This window comes from Cinclus cinclus, chromosome 15 (genome assembly GCF_963662255.1).
Source record: "Cinclus cinclus chromosome 15, bCinCin1.1, whole genome shotgun sequence".
NCBI classification, from domain to species: Eukaryota; Metazoa; Chordata; class Aves; order Passeriformes; family Cinclidae; genus Cinclus; species Cinclus cinclus.
In genome coordinates this window covers 11303104-11325954 of record NC_085060.1, presented here as the reverse complement: position 1 = coordinate 11325954, position 22851 = coordinate 11303104, and the positions used below count along the sequence as shown (strand labels likewise).

Here is a 22851-nt window from a genome sequence, read left to right as displayed (position 1 = left end):
AGCAGTGAAACCTGACAGAGGCACGTGGGAAGGACAAATGTCCAAGGAAGGGAGAGAAGGGCTGGGAACTGGGTTTAGACCTCTCACTCCACTACTGCAATCTCCTGTCTGCAACCTGTTAAAAAAACCCCTTTTAACTGAATTATTGTTCTGTTCACTTTTCAAATTAAGACACAGAATACATGATGATTTAAGTATAGGATGGAAAATATGCCAAGAGACTGATCAAATCAAAGCTTATCCTTTCCTCCCCCCTACCTCCCTTACACCTTCAGAGCACTAAGAAAATACAAATATGAACTCTCTTCACAGAACACTTGCATTTTCAAAAAACACTCCTTGCTCATTCAACTCGAAAGCAAGTGCTAAATTCTTCAATTCATAACAGTAAAAATGTTTCAGTATCCCTAGAGATTGAACATACTTTGCCTTTGCCTTGTTTTTGGTTTTTTCCTTCAATATCCTCAAAGTCTGTATCAGAAGAGAAGTGTGTTTCAGACTCCCTGCAAGGATAAAAAGACAAACCATTCACACAGTTCATCAGAAATATTCTTAAATATACATAAAATCACAGTATACTCTTATTCCAGTAAGTCAACACCAACAGTGAAACTTTTCCTGAGCCTACTGTTGAGGAATAGAGCATATCCCCACTTGCAGCCTATCCTGTCTCCTCCAAACAATGTACCTGTGAAGAAAGTCATACAACAAAAATTAAAAGATTTCAGGGTAGGTAGAAAATAGCAGCAGGCTGGGAACCATGTCTTTGACAAGTAACAAACATGACAACATCTCAAAAAGCAAAGAGCTCTAAATATTGTCCAGAAATACTTAAAAAAATAGGAGGAGAAAAAAACCTAAAACCACCACTTTCCCTGACAACCAAAGTGTCTCAACAGAGTTCTTCATGCTGTTAGAAACTTAGGAGATAATTAAGAAGTTTGCACTTAATGTTGAAAGGTACAGAAAAGTTTAGGTGAGGGAGGTTTCCTCATCAAAAAGATAAAAGATGTTTAGGCTTATAAGGTAAAAACATACTAAATACACAAGCTCATTTGTTTTATTTCCTACACATTAAATTACATTGCACTGATACACAATTCCTTTATTTGTAACAGTGATAGGAAGGTGTGTGAAATGACCTGAATTATTAATAGAGAATGCTTGGCTTATGTATTCTCTACTGGTACATTTCCTGTAAAAATTAACTTAAATGATGCTATGAGAGATCATTTTAACACACACATGCAGTACAGTGAATTTCAGCTGCTATCACAACTTTCTTCCTGACTCAAATTAACAAAACCATCAGAAAGATGACCAGAGGCATGGGAGACTCATTCTTACGGATTTATTTATAACCTTCTAAAACACTCCAGAAGCTTACAGTCTCACTACTGCAAGTGTCTGAAAGAACTGTGCTGCCTTTTGACATGGATTCTGCCGTGTCTGGTTTTGCTGACTATGTAAGCTGATATAGACTGGAAAAGCCTGCAAACCAGGATACTGGGGGGAATAATGGAAAAAAGAAAAAAAGTGGAAAAAATGTCCTCTTTGAAGATTCCTAGATGTTCTTATTTTCACAGGAAAGAACTAAATACAAATTCCAAATATGCAGCTAAGCAATAAGCTGTATCAACAGAGTACAAGACCACTCTAAACAGTTGTAAAAACATTATTTCATATTAAACCATCTCCCAATTTATTTCAAATCTTTATTTCTCACTGAAAAGAAAAAACACCCACACAAACTCATTGGTACAAAATTGCACCTTTGCATCTTTTTAAACTTCACAACCAGGTCAATCCACTTCAACAGTCTAGAGAAATCCATGCCAATCCCTTGACAATAAAAGGGGATCAACTGGATTCTTTTGGCCTGCTTAAAATAATCACTTTACTTCTGTATCCAAAAGTGTAATCTGTACCTAATTCTAAATCATGGAAACTCAAATGTCTGTTTCTTAAAAATTGTGGGAAGATGAATGGCTTAGTAAAATTATGTCAAAAACACCAAGAAACTGATGCCTGAGGGAAGCCATTACTTTGGCTTTAACTAAAGCATTTGGCATTACATATTTTAAATATTAAGTGACCTGCCCCAGTTAAGGGCAAGTACTTCAACTACTTGATTTAAAATCAGATTTTTAAAAAAATATTTTTAAAAATTAAGTTACTGCTGAATTAATACTCAAGAAAAAACTTCAACAATGTTTTTAACAACATCTCAATAGATTAAAAAAATAGAACACTATCCTTTATTATGCTTCCTTGTTTCCAAGAAAAAGTAAACCTTAACACAAAACAGAGACAGTACATTTGACAAGCAGAACTACAATTTTTGAAAGCACTTACTGAAGGAGAGTAAAATCAGTTGGTATTTCTGGAGCTGCTATCATTTCTTTATCATCTTCTGGAACACCACTGTATTAGAAATATATTCAAAAAAGCAGTCTGAAGGGCAAGCTTACTTTTCTTTCCTCCTTTGTAGCAGACAACGTCTAGAATAAAATAAATCAAAAAAATACAGTGAAAATTATTCTACATATGGAAGGATAAAAGAGTTGGAAACACAGAAAATACAGATCACACTATCCTGTTTCCAACCAACTTTTTCCTGTTTAAAGACTGAATCCTCTCATGATCCTACTACAAAGAGACTCTACAAATGGTAAAACCATTGCAGTAAAATAATAATACAGAAACACTATAAAAAAACCCAACCAAACAAAATGTAACAACAAAAACCCCAAACAAACCAATAAAACAAGACCAAAGAACAACCAAAAACCCACCACCCACATTTTCTGAATAGGATGAGCAAACTGGAATGATTTTCATTAACACCTCTAAGTAGCAGAGCCCAGAATTGACAACACTAGGGCAATTTTAGTTGACCAAACCAAAACCAGACTTATGTTGAACTTGAGGCACAATAGATGTACGTTTCAGGATATTACATACAGCAACTTTGTATCTCCAATTTGCCAACTTCCATGCTATTTTCCATAAATATAAGCTCTAGAACAAGTTCTTATAACCAGCTGCTTCACAACCCCATGTCTTCCAGAGCTCATAAACCAGACCTACAACAGGTTTAATATTTGAAGCATTTGTCAAGACTTCGGAGTATCGAGGAAGATAGTGCTATCCACACAATATAAAGGAAAATACTGGAAACAGTTGTTTTAAGCAAGAAAACTAAAGATTGTGAAATACTTGTTTTGAACTTCACTATAATACTGTTCATTACAATAAATTTAGGTTTTTCTCCTTTTTTTTTCCCAATTCTTAAGGGAGGAAAAAAATCTCCCTGTATGTTTTAGCTATCCAGGCTGAAGTCTTCTATGTCACTTGGATCCCCAGGCTAACTTTCACACAGTGAAATTAAGAAAGCATGATGTTCAGGTATTTTAAAGTCAGAATACCAAGGAGGAAAACCTTCAGTCAGTCTGCTGACTCTACAGCTTTCTGGAGTGATTAGGTATTTGAGGGAAAGATTTAATTTTGGCATGCTAAGCACATGTTGCTCAAAGTCTGGTAGCTCTGCTCCAGAGACTGCATTTCAACTGAGCATGTGGCAGAGAGGCTGGACAGGTTTCCTCCTGCAAGTGCTTATTCCGAATGCTAGGGGCCACTGTAGCTTCCAGGATTTAGAGACGAGAGAAACCATAAACCCTGAACTTAGTATGTTCTCTTTCTTCACATAATTACACTAAAGCAGAGAACCACTGCGGAAATAAGTAGTGGCAAAGGCAAGGAGGTTCAAGATCTCAAGACAGTCTGCAATTACTAAAGCATGCTCCATCTGAAACACAGCAGAAGATAAAAAGCATCAAGAAAAACCATGCTGCAGAATGGCAGCACCCTCTGCCACTGCATTCCTCCTTTCTCTAAAGGCACCACATGAGTATATGACCAACACACTCCACCTACACTCCCTGTAGCAACCCACGGTCCCAGGCATGGCAACAACCCCTCTCCAGCCATGCACCTTTGTAGGCTCTGTCAATTCAGTATCACCCAAATAAAGTCCCCACTAAAAGGGGCAAAAAAATCTTCAAGTGTTTTCCCCCCAGATTTTCAAGTTAAACTGGTTCAACAGCAGATATCCAGAGTCAAGGGACAGGAAACACAAGACTGCACAGCCAGCAGCAGGGGAGGAAAGGGTAAAATTCCCTACTTTGGTGACACGGTGCTATTATACCATCCAGGCCGTCTGTGAAATGCCATGCTCAGAAGCTAATACATTGGAAAGTTCTACGCTTTGGAATTTTTAAATGTATTTTGCATTTATTTATCTCTTAATATTTACTTTGATTCCAATCAGCAACTCAAACTTGGTAAAAAGGACACACTTTAATGCCTTGGTCATCAGGCTGGCACCTGCTCAGCCGTACAAGGAGGGGGGAAACAGAAAAAAGAAAAATGCAGAAGAAAGATAAACATCTACATAAATTATTTTTGAGGCACGCTTGTGATTCAGTCCCAGTGCAAAGCAGAGATGCAAACTTCAAAAACCACACTGCCCAGTTTCAAGTTCAACCTGTCTATCAATGTGTTGGCATTTGATTCTTTCTAGTTTACGTTTTTCAATGTTAAGAGGCAAGACATCTACTATTGTGACAATCAGGACCCTTACTTGCAAATTGGCTCCCTATATGAAACCCAAACATACTAGCCTACCAAAAGTCACAAAAATCTCAATGAATTCTTATAATCACAGAAATTAAAGAAAAAAAACCCAAGACTATGAAGAAGAATAGGCAAATTATTAAGTTCTCTACATCAAACAAGCCAAACAAATCACTAACAACAGCTGTCTACCATTCACACCAACTTGAACAGTTCTTGTCAGAACTGTTCATCTTAGTAAAGACCACAAAACATGAGAGAAAACATGGCATTTTTAGAATCATCTCCTAGAACAAAACAGACATATCAAGTTCTTGCTTGATGCTGAAGCATTTAACTACTGAGATTGATATTTTTTGTTTTTCTTGAAGGTAGAACAAACTTAGCCCTTATGAGTGCTACTATATTCTGGTATTCTGGAAAACAGAAGCTATAGATTAACACCTGGCAACAGAGTACAAAGGAAGAGTGTAAGGGATCTCAGGGCATCAAGCTTATGTTCCAGCAGTGACCAGAAAACCCCTTGCATTTGTCCTAGTAAAGAGTAATTTCACAAAATTTACACACATGAGAATGAAGTCTTTTGATGCTCAGCCAGCAGGGTCAACCCAGTCCAGTAAGCCCTCTCTGGCAGTAGCCAAGAGAAGCTGCCCAAGGAAGAACACTACTTTCTTTATAGCAAAGCTTCCCTGAATGCCTTCCTGGCATCCAGAAATAATCCATGGATTTTGCTGGCCAGGGAGGCTGTCCCTATACTTCACACCACCTTATTTTTTCCATTAGTATTTCCAAATAGTTTTTGAATTCAATACTCAGTGGAGGGTCTTCCATCTAAGAACTCCCACAGGCAAATTCCATACTAGGAAAAGGCATATTCTTTGCCTTAACTTTATCACTTTCCAATTCTATGTCATGTTCTTTTGTTTTGGTATGGGAAAGAGCAGCACTGGTCATTCCCCAAGATCCTTGATCTCATTAAACACCTTCTGGAAATTCAAGACTATCACCAGCCATGTCTTCTTCATGCCCACACTGGATGACTCATTCAAAGCATGCGGTTCAGGAAGTCAGTAAGAGGGATGCTTATATGAATTATTTTCCTACCAAAACTTTTAAAATATATCAAGTTCATATATCACAATGAAATCTGAAAATAAATTAAATTCTTGCACATCATTCCAAACAGTGCAAGTCTATATTATCTATTAAATGTGTTCTAATAAACAGATTGTTTTATGAACACTAGGAAGTTTACTCTAAACTGAACTGTATCATAAAAATCAGTTGAGTTTCTTTTCTGACATGTTCACAGAATTCCAACTTTAATTTTCCCAAGAAGATACTGAAATCTCTCAAGCCTAAGAAAACTTTAAAAGGCGTTCAACTTTGCGAAATCATAATTAAATTATTAACTATAAAAAGAAAATGTATCCTGCTGAAGGATCACAAGGTGGAGCTCTAGCCTAAAGCTAACTGAAGAAACTCTAAAAGACAGGTCATCCAGAGGTTGACCTAGTTATTTCTCTGCAATAAACTTTGTAACAGATTGCTAAAATTGCAAAAATATTGTAGTACGTTTCTTTTAGATTTATATTTAGATTGTTAAGACACCAGAGGATTTCTTCATCTTTTGTGAAATAAAGGCACATACGTGTTTGATTCCAATGACTTTTACAAAGACAGAAATCCATACAGCTGCTATGACTAGCCTCAGTATTTAGCTTTCCAAACAAACAGAAGGATTTCAAAAAAACATTTTAGAAACAGAAATAATGTATCCCTTTATTGTGCCTTGCTATTTAAAACTTTGCAAACAAAACATTAGTTAATTAAAAAACCTACTGGAACAACAGGAACAGTCCAGCAACAGTAATCATACATAATGTTTCCAACTATAAATGTAGGAGGGGCTTCTACTTAAAAGAATTTGACTGTTAAAAGCAAGAGGCAAGCATGAAACACTATTAAGACACCAAAACCATATTCACTGAAAAGTAGATTTAAATCTTAAAGACTATTTGTCCCTATTACATGAATATTTAGGTATGGTTGTGATCAACTCAAATACACTGGTCAAATGTTGACTCTGCCAAAAGTTGACAGAATTCACCAGCACAATTCACACAATAACACACACACTGTCATCAGCAGTTGCTGAGGGCTACCTGTCCTCCTACCACTCCTATTACATGCACAGATATACTAATGCAAGTCAGTGAGCAGCATTTGCTCTAAGAATATACCTGATGTATTTATACACACACACACTATAAAGAATCACAAAAACAGTCCCAAACATTTGTGCTTTGCACACTTGTGTAAATGCAGCAACTCCAGTGTTACTGATGAAGCTCACTGTGAGGTTTCAGGTGGATGGGTTTTGGTTGGGGAGCATTTCCTACTAGGATGTCTATTTTGGTTGCTGTTGGATCCTTGGCATTTATCATCTCTAAGTTTTAAAATGCAAATCAGTAAAACAGTTATCATTTTTTTGGGAAGGAGGAAATGCAAAGTTTAAAAAATGGCTACATGGCCAGGACAAAGATTTGGATAATGTCATTGATGTATTGATTTTTTTTCCTTGTAATTCAGTTAGCCACCTGTAGAATCAAGGACCTCACTTAATTCAGAAAATTAGAACTTCTCAAATGGTGATGCTGAAGAATAAGGCTGAAGTAAATCTCTGAATTATTTACCTATCCATTAATGAGAGATACTGATGCTTCAGGATCAATTATGCAGCAGCCACAATTAAAATGCTAGTCAGATAAAATTTAAATAAAGGATCAGAAATATGTCCAGTATTTTCCCTTAACTATTCCAGAAGAGAAGTATTAGCTGCACTATACCTCTCACCCCTTTTTCTGATTAGCTACAATGTGCCTAACTTTTTGTTTGATAAAATAAGGTTAGGCTATTCAGGGGAAAAAAAAAAAACAAAAACAAAACAGATAAATCTGCTTCTTCATACTCCTTTTGCTTTTATCTCTGTAAGCCGACTTTTAAAGCAAGATTTTGAGCAAGTGCATGACATTCCCTACAGACCTCAGAGTGTGTTATTTCTACTAATAGTACACAGCCTAATATTTCAGCTGCTAACAAGCTCCAAAGCAATTCTCCAATTTGAGTAAAATACAGAAAACATACTTCAGGTATAATCCTGTAATGTAACTGCACTTCAATATTAGTTATAACGGTATCAGCAGTTTTGATCATATTAAGATAGTGCAATCAAGACTGAACAAAACAATAATGCAATTAATATCTTTATCTGTATGATTTTGTGCTGTTTGCTTAGAAAATGAGTTTTGTAATTCCTTTACAGAAAAGCCTCGACTAGAGACCATCAATCTACATTCTTCCTTGCTTACCAAGAGAGACATGGTCAATATACATAGGACCAGTCCACTGTGCCAAAGACACTGAACACTTAACAGGCTGACAACCTTAATGACTAAATTAACACGACTTTTCAGTCTCTTTCTTTACTTTTTCCCCCCCTAAACTTCCAGTTGTTACACCCTCTCCACACAACCTGGGACCATATATCTCTCCATCTTCCAAAACATTTTACAAAGCCATGTTATGGCAGTTGTTGACTTTATGCCATTGCTACCATTTTTTCCCCGGCCTGGTCTTTATTCATTTTTTGCAACATTTTCATACAACAAGTCTGCTGAGTAAGTGGGAAAGAGTCATCTCAGAACATGCTTTTCCAACACCATGGGCTGTTACTGAAAGCAGTAGGTTTTCCTTTCCTCTCTCTAAACACACAGGAGAAGTTTTTCTGCTCCTTCTGGCACTCAGGCAAAACAGAAGCAAGCAAATTATAAAACCAAATCCATTTCCTTCCCCCATGATTAGCCCTCCATTGGATCAGCCAACAGAATCAACACCTCCTGCAGCCCCACAAGTCACTGGGTGCAGCACAGGCAGCTGAACTCTACCTTCACAAGGAAGCCAATGAGGAGCTTTGCCACAGTCCGAGCATCATCACCAGTGGCAGAGCTCTGCTTCGACACAGGACCTCTTAACAACGTGGCAAACTTGCATGGTTCCTGCCGGGATTCCAAGCCTTGTGCTGGGAGGAGCCAATGCCAAAAGGCCGCAGTTCTGTGGGGCTAAGCAGGCACTAAGACCCTAACTGCCCAAGGACTCCCACTCACACACCTGCCAAGGGGGGAGCAGCCCCGCAGACAGCCGCCATGCCTGGGACACACACATCACCTGCGACAGTACCTTCTGTCTCCAAAGACACCAGGCACCTGCCCAGCCTCAGCTGTCTCTCTCAAAGCTTTCTGCCTTTCCCACATGCATTTCCTCCATTTTCATTATACAGCAGACAGCACACGTACCTTCAGAACCGTTCACCTCTCACCACCCTCAGCCAGAAGCCCAGCTGAGAGCAGCTGAGGATCCCCAGAACCTGAGAGAGCCAGCCAGGAAATAGCCAAGCACATGGAAACAAAGTCCCCCAGAAGCAATGTACACACTAGTTAACACAAAGTAAAATTTATTTTCACGGTTTAATGCTGTGAAAGCAAAACCTTAATTAGGCTTTATTGAGGGGGGAGAAGGAAGAAGAAAGAAGAAGAAGTTAATTTAAATGATTCGTGAAAGAAGTTGGGCTAAAAGTGAAGGTTGAGACTTTACCCCAACTTTAGAGACATGAAAAATGAATAATATAAAAGGACCTTAGTACCACCCTAATAAGTCTGCCAATCTCATCTACACCATCAAATAATCCTCCTCTCATTAAGAGTACTTTCGGATTTTTGCTAGTTTTATTAAATACGTGGAACAACTACTACAGAAGTAAAAGAGCTTGCTACAGTGAGTGCTTCACAGTCATAAGATTTCATTAAAGTGCCATTAATAACATCAATATCTTTAATGAAGTTAAATGCTGTTTTGAAACAGAAGTATACTGTTACTGCTTGAGTCCTATGAGGTTTTTATAGTGGCAACTGGTAATTCATGCTGTCCAGTAAAGTGTGGCTTTAAAACACTCAATACCTGCATTACAATACCTGAAAAATTATTGAACTGTACAGTAAATGCAACTATTATGCTTATTAAAGGTGAAAATACCTGTGTTACTGTCTAATGATCCTGCCCACCAATATTACCAAGCTCTGCTAAAATGCATCTGAAACTCCTACATATCTTTAAAATAGTCTGGGTTTGGATGTCTTTAAAAACACAAAGGTAAGATAACAGAAGTAGAAGTTACACCTCATTGTGTTTGTCACATCTTTCCTTGCCAAAGAAGAGATTGCTTCCAGATGTTGTAGTCTGACTGTGTGGAAAATGAGGCTCTTAGGAAGAATAAAAGCCAAATCAGATAACAACCATGACTTTAAAAAAATAAATAAATGGGGAAAAAAGTGGGGGGAAAAGCCACATATGCCTACTTAAGTCAAAAAAAGGAATACTGGTTCATTTATGATACAAGGCAAGCACACCTTCCAACTGCCTAAATGCCATAAACTTCCCAACTAAACTACACAATAGAATAATATGCCAATTCACATAATGATTTTTCAAAAATGTACTTTACACATCCCCTCAAAATCTTTGCTCTTGTGAAAACCAGGGATGAAGACACGCACCATCCACAGCAAGCAGGTAACCTGCTCCACAGCAAATCCTTGAGCAGAATTAGCATTGTTCAACTGAGCAGCCAACAGCAATGAATTACTTCAGCACACAGGGTGGTGGCAGGGTTTTTCAAATGACAAGGCATCCCCCTACTACCAAGTTCTATTTTTTGTTCTGGCACTAATCAATGCAAGCCTGCAAGTTGCCCCACTTTAGTGGAGCTCCACTGCTTCCCCTCCTACCATATAGATCTTCTCATCAGAACTAAGTCCAGGTCACTAGGGGTTTATGCCCAAAACTCTGGGCATTTTGAAGAACAACTACATTTTTTATTACAAATTCTAGAGGAGGGACTATACAAGTGCATACTGCAATAGCTTCAGCTGCTATTCTAAGATACAGTCAGTATTAGATGGCTCGAATAAGGGAAAACCCCATAAAGAGAATACTACTGAGGAGTGGAAAGTAAAACCTCTCAAGCACAGCTCCCAGTCAGCTTGTGTCGGCCCAGGTCACAGCGCACTTTGGATAGTCCTTTGTAGAGCCCCCTTGTACTTCCCTGCAGAGTGATCCCAAGCCTTCCAAAATCACAAGGAAAAAGAGACCAACTCTGTTCTATGTTTGGTCAGCTGAGATTCACAAGTTTATTAGCTGAAGCTTCACACTATAGGAAAAGGTTTGAACTGAGTCCAAACAGTAATGAAAAAAACCTGAACTTACCACAGAAATAAACAGAAAATAATATAGACACGAGTCAAATAATGTTAGTCTTACCTGGACCTTTAAAACAATTAAAAAGAAGGGAGGATACTTCATTCAGTATCAATCTGCTGTCTTCTGCCAAACCAGCCCAGCTTTTACCAGGCCTGGGCTACAGCAAGGTCATCAGTGCCCAGGATTCCCCTGGGACACCTGCAGGGCCCAGCTGCTGTGCAGCTCTCCCACCCTCCCTCTCCACCACCACTACACCCACAGTCTCACAGCAGCCCTGGAAAACCCACCCAAAGTGTGGTTTCAAAGACTGCCATTACCTTGCCATTTGTGTCCATCCCTCCCTGGCCCAAATGAAAATCTATACCATCAAAAAGGAAAAGGAACATTTAAGAAAAAAGAAAGAAATATTGTGCTACATTCAAACCAAGCAGTATGACTGCTAAAACCTCAGCCTTTCATAAGCGATGGACTTCCAATAATCAACCTAAATAATCATCCTTACAAAATAAAATTCAAGCAAACTATACATGTATGCAAAAGTTGGCTTCACTTCTAAAACAGAAGAAATAAATATAAAAACCTTATTATCTTCCATTAAAAACTTATCTCAGCAACTCTGCCAACCTCGGAACATCTGTGCTCCATCCATCCTCAGTCATAACTTAAACATTTTTAATACCCAACATTTTCTTCTTGTTCTCCCTCATAACATTTGGGCTAAAAGCCCAATTGGTTTGTTCAGAGATCTGCAGTATTGAATACTAATTTTATATGAAACAGCAGTTGTGATGTGCATGGCTTTCCCACATACAATTTAGAGAACTGGATATATCCACAATGAAGAATTTTCATAACCCATTAATTAATTAATTACAGGATAAAAAAAAATTACCATTACTAAGTCTAAACACAACTTTCTCCTTTTTCTTTATTCATTCCAAAACAGAGTCGTCTTAAAATAATTTTGCAAGAGAGATGATTGGCACTGAAACCTCATGTATGGAGACCTAGAGTTAACTACTGATATTCATTGAACATCCAGAGGAAAGCATATGTCCATTGGCCACTTGCATATGCATTGAAAACATTGCAAAAACACTGGTATTTTTTAAACTAATCAATTTTTTCAACTCTAATTGCTTACTTGTGGCAGGTAAAAAAATTAAGCCACCTGAGAGTGTTTTAACAAATCAGGCCTGTTTTATGAAAGCTAACATAAAAAAAGAGTATCAAACCCAGATTTTTAGAGACCAATCTCATTTTACAAAGTAAGCTGACATATACTGAGCAAGTCATGATGTTTGCAAAATATTCAGAAGAAAGGTAAGTGAGACTTGTCCTTTTGAAGTTATCTACCATTATAACTGCCTCTATTACTGTCCAGGAATATCCTTTACATAGGAGCATCCATTCTACACAGACCTAAAATACACAAAGCTTGTTAAATCAACCAAAATTAAACCTTTGATTTCTTAATTTAATCATAAAAGAAAAAATATTCATAAAGCTGTACCCCTACACATTTGCTCTAGAGTAAATTCATCATGTAAGTAAAACTAGTAGTTTCCCTCCTCTTTCAAAATACAGTTACACCCTACAGCTAAATTTATATTATGGTAAAAATTTACTGATGACATTACGCAAGAATCATAATTGTAGTAAATATTTTATTTGAGCTATGTTCAATACAATGAAAATATTAAAACTACAATTATTAGACTTACAAGCTCAGCAACACAGTAGAAGCTGTTGAGATATTTACTTTCAGCCTTTTTCCTGTATTTTTTTTTTTAAAAAGGCAGTAGTGCCAGATGTCTCTTAAACGAGCTACATGTGCTATGATTCCTCCCCCTTCCCCCACTCCAAGAAAGGCATTCTGGAGCAGGATGGACCCTACAGCACCGGTGAGCTGAACTCCCAACTGCCCCATGCTCTTGGAGGTGCATGAAACCCACAGCATTTTCCCAGCCCCTGGAGGTACCAACCCCCTCACCTCCAGCACGTGAAACATGGCTCAAATGCTAAATATTGCTTTCTTTTTTCTTCCTTCCAGCTGAGACAAAAATGCTATCTTGGGCATAAGGAAAGAAATCCAGCTATTGTTCTAACCTCATGTCAAACACAAAAAGAACATCCTTTCTTAGCCATCATAGTTAACTAGCTCCCTCACTATAGGGCATTATCAAAAACCATTTCTGCCTGCTACAAGTTAGTTGGTAACTATATACAAAAGATAAAATAAGATTACATTGCAGTGTTGACTGAATTTACATCAGCTGCAGCTTAACTAGTACAGCAGTTTCATACTCATGATTTTGTGTGGCAAATTCAGATACAATTACTGATGACCAACCTGTTCTAGGACTCTTAACAGGATGGTATTGGGGGGGAAGCTACTAGATTGATAATTACCATTCCACTGGAGAAGGAAAAAAAAAACAAAACCAACAACAAAAACACCATCAACCCAATTAAAAAAACCTACAGAAACCATTTTGTATGCTCTGGCATACAGTCAGATCTATTAATGGCAACTCATCAGCAGTAACAATTAAAGCTAATATTCTGAACTTGAAAACAGAGAAGACTGAAGAGCTGACAAATCCCATCCTGCTTCCTATCATAGCATGGCAGGTAACCTCTGACAGAGGGACAGAAGAGTCACCTACCACAGAGAAAGTTTTTTGTTTTTTTTTTTAACTATGAATATTGTGTTAATAGCTTTGTTCACTTTTTGTTGGCTGTACTGAAGTACATAAGGTATAAATACTATGATTATTATGATGATAATTAGTACGTATGTTTTTTTCTTTACAATGGTGTGAGGTTTAGTTAATTAGATTATTTAATTATGATTTTTTCTTTGACTTTGAGTTTGGAAACTGAACAAAATACCAGAGGAAAACTATAGTTGTCCAACAATTGCATGGAAAAATACTTTATTCCCCATAGTTTCAGCTTTTCATTTATTATCTGAACTGTGTCATCTTCTTGTGGTTTTCAGTTCATGAAAATATTTGCTTATCAGTTTGCAATTACCTCTAATTATTAAAACAAGAATGGCCAGAATTCAAGTGCTGTATCTCTCACCATGTCTTCCCCAGCAATTGCTGTGGTTTTGCAATTAACTGCATTCCTACTCCTAGCATAGGTTTCTCTTGTTTTGTACCAAATACCTGCCCCCCAACTCCCCACACACAAATCAGAAACAGATAAGTCAGCAACTGAGAATACAATATACTGTTACATGTAGGGCTTTTCAATTCTCATTCTCTGACATTTCTTAGTAAATTAAAATCTAGGTATTTTGAACAGGTGGACAGAAGAAGGATTATTTAAAATAGGCAATATCTCTTCCAGAGTGCTTTGATCTTTCTACTCCATTTTATGTTGTGCAGTGATGCAATGCTGAAGTAAGTCAATACATTTTCTCTAAACACATATTTAATGTTCTGAAACAGAATTTCAATCTTGTTGAATCCCTCATATTAAGTTATTCAGTTCTCCTAGATGCCTACTCAAGAGCAGTGTTTCTTTGACTTAGTTAGCCCTCACTTATATAATTATTTATTACTACTGTGTTGACTTAGAAGGGTCTGATCTTACTCATATCTCACACATTTGATTCTTCAATTACTTTTACCAGAAATCTGAGATCACCACTCATGATTTTTACATCAAATCATAACACCTAGTGGCAAATAAAAACTTCTTAACCAGGTAAGATTCTGCAAAATAATTTATTACTTAAACCAAGTTCACAGCTCCTGAAACCATGATTTGCTTACAAAAAAAACCCATTAATTTGTCATCACAGGGTTGGCTATACATTATGGGAAAAGGGGAGAGATTTTAAATGAGGTGACTGGATTAAGATTCATGCATGTTTAAATACCTTCATACAGAAAATAACCTAATATGCTTCAGTATCATCAAGTAGCAAATTTTTTCAAGTCATCATTTTAATGCCCCAGCACCAATTTCAAAAGAACACTGGATGAACCATGAGCTTGTTTTACTATCATATTATAGTAATCTCTTTACATTACTAATGCAAATTGCCAACTCTGTGTTCTTACTCAAAAAGTCACTTACTGTTTAGAATTGCTCTGGCAAAAATCGGCAATAAATCAGCAGTATGGAATTCTCATGCTGTTGTACCACTAATTAGGATTACAAGTGTAATACCTTGTTTCAACTCAAATGGAATTCCTACACAGGCATGCCACTGGAAGTTAGTATCACCTGACAAAGTAGCTATTCGTAATGTTTAGTTACAGTAACAGTGCTCAGTCTGAAATGTATTTACCATCTTTCCTTTAGTTTGCCCATATTAACTAAATGTAATCACTTTTAACATTTCAGAGTATGGTTTAATTGCTCACCTAACATATATTAAAAAACTCTCATTGTGTAACAGATGATGACCAAAACAAGTGCCAGCACATGGGTTACAAGTCAAGCAACTGGTCTGGAGAAGTAACTATATAAACTTTAATGAAACACACTTAGCAGGTGTGTCTGGGAAGACTCAAATTTCAATAATCAAAAGTTATGTCTTTCCAGGATTTTTCTTCTTCTCCCTATTTCAGCATCATTGACTACTGCTTTCATATGGACATCACATTAAGAAGAGTTTATGTATTAAAATCACATTCTGTTTGGAGTAAGTTTCCTATCCCCCACAATACACAGGGACCATTGATATACATACTTAGGTTCCCTATGATTCCATAAAATTGAAAGGCAAGACTAATATTCCATTCAGAGGATGCTTTCTTGGCATCTGACTACCTTGGTTTTGAAACAATATAAAATAATTTCCAGCACAAGTTAAGAAGAGGTAATATCATCCAATCTAAATGTTAGACAAGAACATTTTTATCTGAGTGTAAATCAGGTCTGGCAGCTGTTCAGCTTGACCTACACTTACTATAATCTTGCCCTAGGGTATGAAAATCCTAGATCATTAAATGCTACAAATTTAGTCTTACAAGCAAACGTAAAATGAGCCTACAATCAGAGACACAGTTTTCAACTGCTGTTAAGTGCTGCAGAGAATAGTGATCATAGATAAGACAATGTCAAATTGGGCTTTTCTTTGGCAGATTTTGGGTTTGGGGTTTTTTTTGGGTTTTTTTTGTTTTGTTTTTTTTTAAGAAACACAACTACTATCTCTATCCTTAGTATATGATTTTTTTATTTCAAGGCGGTTTTGAGATTAAGGGAAAGCAACTATCCTTTAAATTCAGAGATCAAGAGAAAAACAACATACTGGTTTCTAAAATTTAGATAAAGAGATTTCAGTTGGAAGTTTTTCTGAGAAAAGATGGGTTAAAACAAAGCTACCCACTTCTTTCAGTTATGAGAAACATTTTTAAATGCCAGCTTTCCTACAATTCTCTAGACAGTCAACAGACATTTTAGGAACTGCTACCAGTTCATTACTGTGAAACAGATGCCTGCCAAAAAAATTAATTACAGAACATAAATTTTATTACTATGTGAATTAACTTAAGACTTCATATGCCAAGTGCAAAAACTATCCTAGAACTGGAGATCCTGGTATAATACACAGTACACTAAGAAAACAAAGCAGAAGGAAAAAACACCAGAAAGGTATGTAAGCACTTCTTGCAGCTGATCATAGCAAGACAGACCTGCTAGGCCAAAAAGTAGCAAAATTCCTCTTGTGCAAGTCTTAGCTGCAGGGAAGGAACAAAGGTAAGAGCAGCAGCCCAGCAGAGAGGGAGCCAGACAGCAGCACTGAACCCTCAAAAGGTCAGAGAAGATGGATGAGGACCCCAAACAAGCAGTAATTAGCTCCTCCTGAACTTAACTTACGTGGTAAGGAAAGGTCTAAGGACACAGCTGGAGTAGTTGAAAGACTAAAGCATGAGAATGGCAAAGTCACAGCTGTTCAACAGCAAAAGAAAATCACAGCACACAAACACCATCTAAGAAATGAAAAGAAGCTTTCACAAGACCCAGAGGTATCATTCAATTTACAGAACTCTGCACAGGTCTCCGAGGCAATTAACTCCAATTAATATCCATGTATATTAATAAAAACAAGAAAGCATAGCAAGTGTTAAAATTTAGATATCAAATATAAGTATGAATTCACACACAGTAAACATACCACCAGTGACAAGCTCTAAATGAGCCTTTTCAGTTCCACTCCTGTAGTGATAGTACTCCATCAAAACTGTTGTTCACACAGCTTTCTCACAAACAAATGCATAAAACTCTTAAAACCTAGGACATAATTAAGGAAGTAACATTGGCATTTTACGACTACAAAAAAATCCAATCCACAAAGGATACCTTATCCTTTCCAGAATGTCCTCAGGTTTCTCTGTACATATACAAATACATGTCTCTTCATTCAAAGCAAAATAATTGTATCTTGATTACAGACTACCAAGACACATTCTGCAACAAGGAAAGTTTAATCATTCTTTACAGTATTTCTGTATTTAATTCTGCATTACAGTCCAACCTGAATACACACATTTTAGAATGGCAATCATAGTCCCCTAAAGGCCCCCAAAAGAACATTTAATTGAGAAAATTAAAGTTGTCTCAATTGACACGTTAAGCACTGCATAGTATAAATTGAGAATTTTAACAATATCAACAACCTGCCTTCCCCAAGAATCAATACACTTAATTTAAATAGAAGGAAAAACATCAATTTACAGAGAAAAACACAGTTGTCCAACACTATTTCCAGAAGCAGATATCAAAATATTTTCATGTCTTCCAATAACTCTGAAGAAAACAAAGTGCTCATCAAGCAATTCACTTTACATCATCAAGCATTTCACTTTATATACAAGGTACAACCTTGGAGCAACACATGCAGCAATTTCCAGCTCAAGAAATCACCAAGTATTTGCTGGACTGCAATACTGACAACCCTCAAGCACTTGCAAAAAATTATGCTATTAAATGTTTCCCCTTTACCAAAACTATGTTCTTATTCACAATGGCAGCTAGTATTTGCAGATGAGAGAAGACAAAGAAGTACCCTGGCTGCCTATTTAAACCACATCTCTCACCAATTAACACATCAGGGTACAGGCACTATGATAGTTCCCTATTCTGAAATTGGAAGATAAAATACAAGTTTTAATGCTTATTATTCCCCAAATCTACATTAAAATAACACACTAAATAAACATTATTTATTATTCACTAATAAATTACATGGTTTAAAACATGTGCATCTCCTGCACAGTAGAGTAACATAAACTAAGTATGACCATACGGTGTGCTGGAAAAAACAAAACCAAACAAAAAATATTTAAACTGTCCAGGTAAAAATACCACATGATGCTTTCTATGTCACACAGTTTCTAATGTTCAATGACTTACTACTTCTCAGCAGTTCTCATCTAGGCAACATGATAGCAAAACTTAAGCATTTTAGGTGATTTTTTTGTTTTGTTTTCTGGAGTACACAAGGCTAACAGGGGGGTCAGGGGGGAGAAACAACATAAAGCAACCACAGATTAACTGATGACTAGAAAAAAGACAGAACTTTTATCTTCCTCAGGAAAATTAAGCAAATGCATTTTGTATAAAAATTCATTCTATAAAAACCTATCAACATGTCTGTCAGCGAGACCAAGAAGACAACAGAACTCATACTGGAACAATGAATACAGGAAAAACATCACATGGAAAAAGCCCACAAAAACTAAACAGACTAGAGAGAGATTTTTAATGACGAACAAAAAAAAAAAAAAAAAAAAAAAAAAAAAAAAAAACAAATCAGAGATGAGAAGGGAAACACTACATAGTGACCATATTTAACATTCAGCCCTAATGGCTGATAATCTTATTCTGTAAGCAGCAGGATCAGAGGTGTGATGCTGCAAATGCAATAAATCCCCAAGGAAATAACATGTCTTCAAGATGTTCTCTTGAAACTGCTTGTGGTTGATTGAAGCAGCATCAATAACACGGATGCACACACAGGTAGCAACCCCCCCACTGCCAGGGAGAGAACAAAAAGTGAACAACCACATGACTTGGGTACCCTTCCAGTTCAAAGCCACACACACCAGGCCAGCACTGCTGCACTGTTCTAGTCTCCCCAGTCACGTTAAAGGAGCGATACACGAGCATTTTGTCATGAGTGAAGAGAACTTACTACTAAAAATCTTTTTTGTGCCACAATTGGCAAAATTCTCCTCTTTCAGAGGAAATACTGATATTTGAGTATTTTTGATACAGACAAAATCATTCACAAATAATATTTTAAGAAAAAATGATAAAATTATAATTTATTTTCAGTCACGTGAAACAAACCTTTCACAAACATTTGTAAGTAACACCAGACACAGATTACCTGTGTTCCAATGAAACAGCTTGAAACCAGAAATAAAAATGAACACAAAAAAGCCTAAAGAAAACTGTAAACCTGGAATAAAAAGTATTCATCTTCCTAACCTTCCTTCAGCCATTTTATAGTAGACAAATTTTTTTGCTATGGCTGCTTCAGTGCTGACTGTATTTTCATGTGGGGAGCAAGAAAAAAAAAGACATTTTAAGAGATGATATCTAGTTCTTCAAAACCTTCTTGAACATTAACATACAGACAGCACTCACACTTGCATCCCTACATATCCATCCTTGTAGCACAGGCTCCTTTATGATCTCTTACTGATCAGAAGAAAATTCAAGAACCAGACATTCTCACAAAAATTTTAAATCTCACTGTAGCCTGTGACAACTGCTATGAACTCCTGCAAGGTTTCTGCAATTCCCAAATTAAAAATCCTACAAACACACGGAGTACAGACAGTCAAATTACAAATCCAGATTCAGCTGATTCACTGGTTGCTCTAATACCATAAAGAGAATGATGTTCTGTGAAAGCCATTTAGAAAAAGTGTATGAATTCAAAAATATTGTCCCCCATAAATATTTGCAAATATGTAACCATTATCTTTTTTAAAGGCAGCATTTTAACTATATAAAACAGGCTGTTAACCTAACAGTCACTCTTTAGACAAAGGAATCTCGTATTGCTCCCCAAAAAAGCCAAAAGATTGGCAGAAGTGTTCTCAATAAATGCTGTAAGACAAGATACTTTTTTTTTAGGTTCAAAATAGTGAAAAATACTATGAAATCTTCTAGTGGCTACCTCCTGAATTTCACATGCTTCATTCAGTTATGTGAAAAAACACTAAGCACCCAATGCATGTAATTTTTTTTCCTCCACAGCTGGACACCAGTGCAGTATAAATGCTACTGACAAGAAATTAGAGGAATTTTTAGCAGGATGTGAGTTTTACACAGACCTTTAAGCAAGGTATATTGTACAAAGTTAAATATGGTTGGCTGAAGTAGGAGGAGCTGGATGACTATACACTACAGTCAATCTACTTAGGGGTGTTTGGCCACTCCAAAGTTAAACAACTGAAATGTTATAGCTCGCCTCGGTTTCAATCTTCCATCACTAAAATCATATAAAGCAAAGAGCAAGACCACCAAAGCTCACACCTTAGCTTTGCAAGAGCTGCAGTGCCCAGCTGACTTCACCAACCAAACCCCACCTCCCTCAAGAGCTCAGCAATCCTCTGCTTGCCTGTTTATTTGTGGCCTTCAACAATCACTTTTCTAAGCTTGGGTAGCACACATTATTGCATCCACAAGTGAGATTAGAAGCAGAACGTGCTTAAAAAAACAAAACAAAAGAAAACCTGTTATGACCAGAAAATTTCTTACAAATATTTATTCAACTGTATGATCCTGTACTTCTCACTGCAAAGTAATGAATAATTTCAATTAAAGCTGACTGAGCTAACGTGAAAATCTTTCCTGATACAGTGAAAAATTGGGGGTTTTTTACCCTCTCCATCGGTATATACAAGAATAAAATGAAACTTAAGTTCAAGGGCTGCTTTATCAACTTGAATTCATGACTAAGCAGATTGTGGGCCTTCACAATCTTACAGGTAGACCTATCTTCAGAAGCCTAAAAATTTATTTTAAAAAATTAAAAAGCCTTTGTAATACTGCACATCTAGCTAAAGAATTGTGAGTGACAATAATCAGAGAAAATATTTTATTTCTCCATTTCCAGCCTTTTGCCCCTCACTGGTATTAAGTGATCAAGTCTACTTCCATAGCAATGAACAGATCCCTAAAACCCCAGAGTGCCCCTTACACTTCCTCTGGTTTAGCAGATTTTTTTAAAAAGATCCTGGTGGAGTTTCTTATGCCTTGTCAGTGGTAGCATTTGATGTGGACCCATTAGCCTACATCTCCATTAATCACAACTTCCCCCTTCCTACTTGTTACTCCAAAGACCATTTGCCTCACAGGATGAATTAGCAAACATCAATGCAAGCAAAAAAAAATTTATGCAATTAAATAGGGCAGCATTACCAAGTCTTGCAGAGAATTCCAGAAGACAGAGGACTTAAGAGTGTTAAATGACAGATGCCAATCATAATCTGAATATCTGGGAGCAGGAATGAGAGACCAGAAGGAAAAAATGAAAATGGCATGGTTAAAGAATTACTTCAGGAAACTAACTACTACCAAATTATGATCAGAATATTAATATTCTGCCATTATGACATGGGCTGTATTTACCTACCAGACAGTTTAGTAATTATTAAGTAAAATTAGGCTTTCTTGCAGCATCTTTTACCTTTATTTAAGTTCTCAGTGAAGAGCATTTTAGTAGTCTTATAATACTTCACAGTTGTTAGAAAGTTCAACAATAACATAACTTATGAATTTTATTTTGTACCTCATGAAGCAACACAAGGAGATAATGCACTCAACAGGTATGCCCACCTGTAGTGTCAACACACAGTCCACAAGCAACAACACTCAGGGGAACAATAAACCAGTGAGTTTCAAGCTACTGCACTGCATTTTCAGAACAAAAAACCATCTCGTTCCAAAATTAAGCCACCAAAGAGTCTAAACACAGACTAATTTACAACACAGCCAAAAAGTGCAGCATGATACTGAAATCACACCGTCTTCCAGGTTTTTGCATGAACATCTGCCTTCTGTGCCAACAAGACACAGAAGCACACCCAGGAGTCCTTGGACAGTGATACAAGTGTTTATATCTGGACACAAGCAGCATCAGATCACACACTCACAGAACCTCCATGTCCCTTAGACTGAAGCCCACAACTACATATCTGTCATTTTTTCATTAACCAGATCTGTCCTGGACAGAAGATATGTGATCCATCATTAAACCTGCTGGATTACAGGCTGATTTTACAAACAGGAAGAGTAAGTCTGCATAGGAAGAATAAGTCAGCATCTTCCTAATGTGTAGGTGTGGCATTTTTGATTCATTGTCACATAAGAGTGCTGCCAGACCTTATGCACAAAAGGTGGGCACTAAATATGACAGTTAATTATTTTATAATTTAAAAACAATCTGAAACAGTACTAAAAGCAGTATTACAGACAATGGAAGCTCTTCCTTTATGTAGCACTGATTGAATGTTGTGCTTGGGAAAAGGTGGTTTTCAAGAATGCAGACAAAGAAAAGACACATACAGAACACACACAGCTTCAAAAGTCACCATTACTCTAAAGAATTTAAAATACAATAGTATTTTTAGAATAAAAAACCTTCACTTATATATCAGAAGAAAGTATCTCCAAAAGTAAACACCTTATTTGTCCAGTAAAACAAATATAGACTATAACAAACCAAAATACTGTAGTGTATATACTCAACGACATTTTCCTTAAAGAAACCCCTTACTCCCATGAGTTTGCATTTTCTTCAATGCTGATTTATCATTACACTATCTCATTAAAATAGTCCAAACCAGTGTTTTCTTCTGACAACCCTATTTCTCAGCAATTTACACTTCTCTTAACATAAACAACTTATTTTGCTCT

At 36.8% G+C, this 22851-nt stretch overlaps 1 protein-coding gene across 5 annotated transcripts in view; it reads right to left on the bottom strand.

Moving 5' to 3' along the window:
* STAG2 (STAG2 cohesin complex component) overlaps positions 1-22851 on the bottom strand; it is a 92871-nt gene that overhangs the window by 53954 nt on the left and 16066 nt on the right. For 4 of the 5 annotated variants that reach the window (XM_062502846.1, XM_062502844.1, XM_062502847.1 and 1 more), the window contains exons 2-3: positions 2356-2501; positions 425-503 (exon numbers count right to left, since the gene is read on the bottom strand). In XM_062502846.1, coding sequence (XP_062358830.1) covers positions 425-503; positions 2356-2399 — 123 coding nt within the window. In that variant the 5' untranslated portion in view covers positions 2400-2501. Of the gene's footprint in view, positions 1-424; positions 504-2355; positions 2502-22851 lie in introns of those variants that run through there. The other variant, XM_062502848.1, reaches the window with a different exon arrangement.